The 9,642-nt window shown below is 36.8% G+C and overlaps 1 protein-coding gene across 1 annotated transcript; it reads right to left on the bottom strand.

Moving 5' to 3' along the window:
- Window positions 1-5,405: 5,405 nt before the first annotated feature.
- Window positions 5,406-6,184, bottom strand: LOC131604700 (uncharacterized). Its single transcript, XM_058877125.1, has 2 exons — window positions 5,524-6,184; window positions 5,406-5,422 (listed from the first exon to the last, which is right to left on the bottom strand). Exons 1-2 carry the CDS (start codon window positions 6,182-6,184, stop codon window positions 5,406-5,408), a joined length of 678 nt encoding a protein of 225 aa, XP_058733108.1.
- Between the last annotated feature and the right edge of the window lie 3,458 nt (window positions 6,185-9,642).

Raw genomic sequence — 9,642 nt, 5'->3', positions numbered from 1 at the left:
TGACTCGAATGCGACTCAACTATGCATATGCATGTGGTACCATTGGAGTAAAAATCCCAACTTAGAACATTGCCAGTAATTTCGAGGCATACGGCAAAGCCTTCAACACGGTCACATATCAACATCACACCGTTTAACTTTATGTTATACTATGCCATGCGGAAACATACAACGACCACGATTCGACAACGAAATAACAACAACACAACCACGGTCACATATCAACATCACACTGTTCTATTTTAGCCAAAGGCTCACAACACAACTTATCAATTCATAGCGTTATACACAAAATATCAAAATTTGCTATAATTCACACTATGAGACTATTCACATAACAATGCACAAAACAATCATATTGGCAATCACAATATTAATCGCAACAAATGCATCCAAAGCAAAATCACAAATTGCGGCCAATTCGTAAAATAATCGCAATATGCCAAGTAAGCCAAAACAACCTCCAAACTAACACCTAACTCAATTAGAGATAACGTTAATTATCAAAACAACATCACTGGCATAGCAATATATTATTCTCAACCTAAATATTCAACCAAAATACAATTACGGTCAATTTCTCAAGATCTCGTAATTTACCGATAAACCGAATAATTAATCTAAATCTAAGTATATTTCAATAAAATAGATTCATTGCAATTAATCAAACTATTAAATTTCACAAAATACACGTCACCAATAAATATAAAGTAATTAATTCATCTTTAATAATTAACTCAATATTTAAATACTAATCAAAATGTGTATCTCTAATTAAATTGAGACATAGTTAGTATCATTTAATTGTACTACCTGAAGAGCATAAAATAGGTATCACTTAATCTAACTAAAGGAAAGACACATATTTATCAATGTATCTACTTGAGAAAAGCAAGAGTGTCGCTACAGTGCTGTCTCAAAGAAGAAGAAAAAAGGATGTCGCTACTGTATGCACATGGGAACCAAAACATGCACGGTATTAGAACAGCCATACTTCCATTTTCATTCTTGTTTCAAATTCAATTTGTTTTTTTATTTACAGTATCCATTTTGTTACCATTTCAACCCAGAAACATACATACTTCAATTTCAATATTACAGGAACATATATTTCACAGGTTAAGTTAACTATCATTCATAAACATGATATTCTAATTTCAACTACACGGAATAAAATCAACATGAACACAACACAGTGATACATCTATTCCCTAAACCCCACATACAATCCCTCATATTTCTATTTAGGTAGTAAGAATCCCCCCTTACCTTGGATTGAGTGCAGCTCTAAGGAGAAACAATAAAAAATTGGAGAAAAATGACACTTTAGAACAACACTTTGGGTCTCCTCTTCAAACCCTAACCCCTCTTTCCTATTTCTCCTTCTTCTCCCTCGGTTCCCTTTATTATTTTCTTTTACTGAAACTACTTCTCTATTCTACTTCTATTTTCAAAAAAAATAAACTATTTTAATTATTTAATACATAAATGGGCCTAACAAAATATACCCCTTAATACTTAGAGATGTCATTATTTAAGCCCAGTATAATTTTTACACTTAATGTAAAAATAATACTTCCACTAAAACTCCATTAAAATAAAATTCGATTATTTTAATATACCGACTTATTACTCAGTGTCTCATATTTCCGGTCTAAACTTAATTACTCAGAAAATTCTCAAAACGCTAAATATTAACTCATTAATATTTCTAATACTAAAAATATTAAAATTATTGATTAAATGTCGATCCGCTATCCCGAACTAATACCGACTAAATCGCCCCCAAAACGCAAAAATTTCAGAAAACATCACAAATGTCTAAATTAAGAAAATAATTATTTTTCCGGGCGTTACAACTCTCCCCCAACTAGAATATTTTCGTCCTCGAAAATAGAAATTTACCTGATTCAAATAACTCGGGATAGGAATCTCGCATCTTGCTCTCTAATTCCCATGTCAAGCTTTCACCAGCAGCTCCTAACCAGACAACTTTCACCAATGTAATCTCTTTACCTCTTAGAATCTTCATCTCACGATCCATAATTCGCACAGGCATCGTCTCCACTGTGAGATTATCACGCACTTGCACATCGTCCATCTGAATCACATGAGATGGATCGGAAACATACTTTCGGAGTTGTGACACATAAAACACATCGTGCAAATTAGCAAGATTTGGAGGTAACGCCACACGGTAAGCAACTCTCCCAACTCGATCTGATATTTGATACGGACCAATAAAACGAGGAGTGAGCTTTTTAGACTTCAGAGCTCGCCCAACACCAGTCACAGGTGTGACCCTCAAAAATACATGATCACCAGCTTGGAATTCCAAATCTTTCTTTCTCTTGTCATGGTAACTTTTCTGCCTACTTTGAGAAGCTTTCATCTTATCTCGAATAAGCTTCACTTTCTCAGTAGTCTCCCTAACAATCTCGGGTCCAAGTACCACACTCTCACCCGATTCATGCCAACATAATGGGGTCCTACACCTCCGACCATACAACGCCTCAAAAGGTGCCATCCCAATACTAGAATGGTAACTATTATTATAAGTGAACTCAATCAACGGAAGATACGTATCCCACGAACCTCCCTGCTCAAGAACACATGCTCTCAACAAATCCTCTAATGACTGAATAGTTCTTTCGGTCTGACCATCCGTCTGTGGATGATACGCCGTACTCAACCTCAACTTAGAACCCAACGCCTCTTGTAAACTCTTCCAGAAATCGGAAGTAAACCTCGTATCTATATCAGACACAATACACAAAGGAACACCATGCAACTTCACAATCACCCTGACATATATCTCTGCTAACTTCGCAATTGGGAATGTGATATTAATAGGTATAAAGTGTGCCGACTTCGTAAGCCTATCAACAATCACCCAAATCGAATCAAATCCTCTCAAGGTATTAGGTAATCCTGTTACAAAGTCCATCGAAATGCTATCCCATTTCCATTCTGGAACTTCTAACGGTTGCATCAACCCTGCAGGCTTTTGATGTTCAATCTTTGACTTCTGACAAGTCAAACTAGCATACACAAACTGTGCCACATCACGTTTCATACCAGGCCACCAAAACAAACTCTTCAAATCTTGATACATCTTTGTAGCTCCTGGATGAATACTCAAATTGCTTCTATGACTTTCTTCAAGAATCACTTTCTTAATCTCCTCATCATCAGGAATACAAATACGATCTCGAAATCTCAACACACCATGCGCATCTAACTTGAAATCATCCTTCTCAAGTCGATCGGTTCCTACCATCAAATCCACCAACTTCACATCTAGATTCTGAGCCTCTTTGATATTGTCGAGAAAGTCATTGTTAATCTTTAACATTCCCAACATAACACTATGTGGTGTCACTTCACAAACTAAGCTCAAATCTCGGAACTGCTCAATCAACTCCAACTCCTTAGCCATCATAGCCGACATATGCAAGGTCTTTCGGCTTAAAGCATCGGCTACAACATTAGCTTTTCCGGGATGATAGTTCAAACCGAAATCATAATCCTTCAATAATTCTAACCACCTTCGCTGCCTCATATTCAACTCTTTCTGATCAAAAAGGTACTTCAAACTCTTATGATCACTAAACACTTCAAATCTAGAACCATAAAGATAATGCCTCCAAATTTTTAACACAAAGACCACTGCAGCCAACTCTAGATCATGCGTAGGATAATTGTTTTCATGAGTTCTCAACTGCCTAGACGCATAAGCAACCACTTTACCATTCTGCATAAGCATGCCACCTAACCCCATCAAACAAGCATCACAGTAAACAACAAAAGGCTCTCCTGGATTAGGCAAAGTCAAAACTGGAGCCGACGTCAGCCTCTTCTTCAACTCATTAAAACTTTCTTCGCATCGAATGTCCCACACAAAAGCTTTTCCCTTGCAAGTCAATCTTGTCAACGGAATTGCCAATTTAGAAAATCCTTCGATAAACCGTCTATAGTAACCGGCTAAACCCAAGAAGCTTCTAATATCAGTAGCTGATTTCGGAGCTTCCCATTGTAACACAGCATCAACTTTAGAAGGATCCACGGCAATGCCACTACCAGAAATGACATGACCAAGGAAACTAACTTCATGCAACCAGAATTCACACTTAGACAACTTGGCATACAACTGCTTCTCTTTCAAAACTTGCAACACACTTCTCAGATGCTCTTCATGCTCTTGTTCAGATTTAGAGTAAATCAGAATGTCATCAATGAATACCACTACAAACTGATCCAAGTAAGTATGAAAAATACGGTTCATGTATTCCATGAATACTCCCGGCGCATTAATAACACCGAAGGGCATCACTGAATACTCGTAGTGTCCATACCGAGTCCTGAACGCGGTCGTCTGAATATCATCTTCTTTTACTCTAATCTGGTGATATCCGGACCTCAAATCAATTTTAGAAAACACACTAGCACCCACCAATTGATCCATCAAGTCATCAATTCTTGGAAGCGGATACTTGTTCTTGATCGTCACTTTATTTAATTGCCGATAATCAACATAAAGTCTCATACTTCCATCTTTCTTCTTTACTAACAACACGGGCGCTCCCCACAGCGATACACTTGGTCTTACAAACTTTTTCTCAAGCAACTCTTCTAATTGCTTCTTCAGTTCAGATAACTCAGATGCAGACATCCTGTACGGTGCCATAGAAATAGGTCTGGTACCAGGTACAAGATCAATCGCAAACTCAACTTCTCTTTCTGGAGGTACATCAGGAAACACATCAGGAAATTCTCGCACCACCTTTAACTCGTCAATTCTAACTTGATTCTCAAAAGACAATGACGCCATCAACGAGAACATTTGTGCTTCGTCTTGCATCAATTGCCTTAACTGCTTACCAGTCAAGAAACCAACTCCTTCTTCCTCGGGAGAAGAAAACCTCAAGGACTTGTTAAAACAGTTGATATGAACATAGTTATACTCTAACCAATTCATACCCAAGATCACATCTAATCCACTCAACGGCAAACAAATCAAGTCAAAAGCAAAGTCTTTGTCGAAGATCGACAAAGGACACTTTGAACACATCAGAGAAGTAGTCACCGATCCCTTAGCTGGAAGATCGACAACCATCTCTCCATTCATGGAAGATAACATAAGACCCAATCTTTCAACACAATTAGAAGCAATAAAATAATGAGTAGCACCAGTATCAATAATAGTGATTAAAGGAGTACTATTAATGAAACATATACCTCTGATGAGTCGGTCTCCACTAGTTGTAGGAGTCCCAGCTAAAGCAAACACCTTCCCACCGGATTGTGCCTTCTTCTTTGGACAATGGCTACCAATGTGTCCCTCTTTGCCACACGTGAAACATACCATGTCCTTATGCTTGCAATCAGACATTGCATGTCCCATCTTACCACATCTGAAACACTTCCTCGCATTAGCAGTACAAGCATTGCTCTTATGACCAGGTTGACCACACTTGAAGCATACAATCCTAGCAGGAGCATCTCCCCCACTAGACCTCTGACCATGAGTAACTCTTTGTTTCCCTTTACCAGTATCATACGGTTTCCCACGGCTTTGTTGATTATTGCCCCTTCTATCACTAACCATCTTGTGATGAGCATTACTATCTTCCTCAAAGATCCTACAACTGTCAACCAAAGCAGAAAATAAACGGATCTTTTGGTACCCAGCAGCCTTCTTGATCTCTGAGCGTAACCCATTCTGAAACTTGACGCACTTAGAAAATTCAGCACCTTCGCCATCAAAGTGAGGATAGAACTTAATCAACTCAGTGAACTTGGCAGCATGCTCAGTCACGGACTTGTTCCCTTGCGTCAACTCTAGGAATTCTATCTCTTTCTTACCCCTAACATCTTCAGGATAGTACTTCCTCAAAAATTCCCTGCGGAACACATTCCAAGTGACTTCCTCACCTGAAAACTCCAACCTAGCAAGCGTCTCCAACCACCAATCATCAGCTTCCTTAGCCAGCATATGAGTGCCATATCTGACCTTCTGAGCAGGAGTACAATCCATAACACGGAAGATTCGCTCGAGCTCCTTCAACCAATCAAGAGCACCATCAGGGTCATGCGTACCCTTGAACACCGGCGGATTCTCCCTTTGGAAAGTCGCCAAACTACGAGATCCATCATTCTCGTCAGCATTCGCTTGGTTTTGCATAGCCTGAGCCACTGCTTCCAAAGCAGCAGCTATCGCAACATCATTCCTCCCAGCCATAGCGTCACTACAACATAAAAACAATCAGCACAAACAACAATTCACGATTGTTAGACTACACTACGACTCGACACTTGGCCGGAAAAGACCGACCTGCTCTTATACCACTAATGTAATACCCCAAATCTACCCCAAGCATTTATGCAGAAAATATCAGAGTATAAAAATTCTCAACAGAATCAGGATGTCACACATTCAACATAAACATAAACCTGTCATGCTTTTTAAACTAATACATAACACTATCAGGAATGGAGTGAACAAAAATCATAACATATATCTCAACTTTTGAATAACATAGTATTCATAGCATAACCCAAACTTAGGTTCAACATGCAACAGATTCACAATGATTCAACAATTAAGATATAACATCTTTTAAATCATAAAAAGAAACAATACAAACAAATCCTCAAATACATCATAAGGTTCAATAAGCAAATAACAACATCAATCAAGTGTTCATTTCCCCCCAAGTGCTATGTATCAGAGCAATGACACCCAAAACTCGACTATAAGCGGAAACAGCTACTCATCTGGATTACCTGCACGTTACCCACGTGGAGGCAACATTCAAACAGAAAGGGTGAGATATCAAACTATATAAATAGGATTATGATAAATCATATATTAGGTAAGGAATATAAATGAATCACCGTTTCACACAACATCAACATAAACAACCCAAAGAACATCATCAAAGAATAGTCTTGGTATCAACACATCGGCATCTTCAACAAACCAACACATAAGCATCATAATGCATAGACAACAAATTCAACCAACAACAACTAACAATGACTCGAATGCGACTCAACTATGCATATGCATATGGTACCATTGGAGTAAAACTCCCAACTTAGAACATTGCCAGTAATTTCGAGGCATAAGGCAAAGCCTTCAACAGGTCACATATCAACATCACACTGTTCAACTTTATGTTATGCTATGCCATGGGGAAACATACAACGACCACGATTCGACAATGAAATAACAACAACACAACCACGGTCACATATCAACATCACACCGTTCCATTTTAGCAGAAGGCTCACAACACAACTTATCAATTCATAGCGTAATACACAAAATATCAAAATTTGCTATAATTCACACTATGAGACTATTCACATAACAATGCGCAAAACAATCATATTGGCAATCACAATATTAATCGCAACAAATGCATCCAAAGCAAAATCACAAATTGCGGCCAATTCGTAAAATAATCACAATATGCCAAGTAAGCCAAAACAACCTCCAAACTAACACCTAACTCAATTAGAGATAACGTTAATTATCAAAACAATATCACTGGCATAGCAATATATTATTCTCAACCTAAATATTCAACCAAAATACAATTACAGTCAATTTCTCAAGATCTCGTAATTTAGCGATAAACCGAATAATTAATCTAAATCTAAGTATATTTCAATCAAATAAATTCATTGCAATTAATCAAACTATTAAATTTCACAAAATACACGTCACCAATAAATATAAAGTAATTAATTCATCTTTAATAATTAACTCAATATTTAAATACTAATCAAAATGTGTATCTCTAATTAAATTGAGACATAGTTAGTATCATTTAATTGTACTACCTGAAGAGCATATAATAGGTATCACTTAATCTAACTAAAGGAAAGACACATATTTATCAATGTATCTACTTGAGAAAAGCAAGAGTGTCGCTACAGTGCTGTCTCAAAGAAGAAGAAAAAAGGATGTCGCTACTGTATGCACATGGGAACCAAAACATGCACGGTATTAGAACAGCCATACTTCCATTTTCATTCTTCTTTCAAATTCAATTTGTTTTTTTATTTACAGTATCCATTTTGTTACCATTTCAACCCAGAAACATACATACTTCAATTTCAATATTACAGGAACATATATTTCACAGGTTAAGTTAACTATCATTCATAAACATGATATTCTAATTTCAACTACACGGAACAAAATCAACATGAACACAACACAGTGATACATCTATTCCCTAAACCCCACATACAATCCCTCATATTTCTATTTAGGTAGTAAGAATCCCCCCTTACCTTGGATTGAGTGCAGCTCTAAGGAGAAACAATAAAAAATTGGAGAAAAATGACACTTTAGAGCAACACTTTGGGTCTCCTCTTCAAACCCTAATCCCTCTTTCCTATTTCTCCTTCTTCTCCCTCGGTTCCCTTTATTATTTTCTTTTACTGAAACTACTTCTCTATTCTACTTCTATTTTCAAAAAAAAAAATAAACTATTTTAATTATTTAATACATAAATGGGCCTAATAAAATATACCCCTTATTACTTAGAGATGTCATTATTTAAGCCCAATATAATTTTTACACTTAATGTAAAAATAATACTTCCACTAAAACCCCATTAAAATAAAATTTGATTATTTTAATATATCAATTTATTACTCAGTGTCTCATATTTCCGGTCTAAACTTAATTACTCAGAAAATTCCCAAAACGCTAAATATTAACTCATTAATATTTCTAATACTAAAAATATTAAAATTATCGATTAAATGTCGATCCGCTATCCCGAACTAATACCGACTAAATCGCCCCCAAAACGCAAAAATTTCAGAAAACATCACAAATGTCTAAATTAAGAAAATAATTATTTTTCCGGGCGTTACAGCACCTCTCTTAGGAATTCACAATGGGATGTACAGTTCACCACTCGAGGTTGGAGACTATGTCTGATTGACGAGTCGATGGAATGTTCCCTAAAGGGTCCTCATTATTTCTGCATATAGTATTTATTGCATATAGCACTGCATCCTTAAATAGCGTAGCATATCCATCGAAATGGATCATTACGCCATGAAAAATTCAAATATGCATGTGAAGCATAGGCCAGATAATTTGGATTAATACTCAATCAAGACAATATACAGGCCTAGGGAATGTTATCCTTACAAACCCTAACTGATATCAATCATTATATTACAAACCTTCTAAAGCCACTGTGCCAATACTTGGCATTCTCAATCCCCAGTGATGTTTGTCTTTCTACTATTCTTCAACCTCATTCTTGATGCCTATCATTTTTTGTCTGACCTTAGTGTTGATGACAACTGTTATTTCCAACCTCAGTGTTGATATATATCGTTTTCCTCAAGCCTCGGTGTTGATATCAATTGTTTGTTTCTCCAACCTCAATGTTGATGTCAAACGTTATTTCTCCAACCTCAGTGTTGATGTCTATTATTTCTTTCCCAACCTCAGTGTTGATGGAAATCGTTTTCCTCCAACCCAATTGTTGATGTCTATCGTTTCTCTCTCCAACCTCAGTATTGATATCCTCCTACCTCATTGTTGGCGCCAATCTTACTGTCAGGTTTAATACGATTAAATAGGGGAAGCTATCATACCCCAAA

The sequence above is a fragment of the Vicia villosa genome, linkage group LG5, assembly GCF_029867415.1.
Source record: "Vicia villosa cultivar HV-30 ecotype Madison, WI linkage group LG5, Vvil1.0, whole genome shotgun sequence".
In the NCBI taxonomy this organism is placed as follows: domain Eukaryota; kingdom Viridiplantae; phylum Streptophyta; class Magnoliopsida; order Fabales; family Fabaceae; genus Vicia; species Vicia villosa.
Note: the sequence above shows the minus strand (reverse complement) of the source record. Positions and strands in the feature narration are given on the sequence as shown.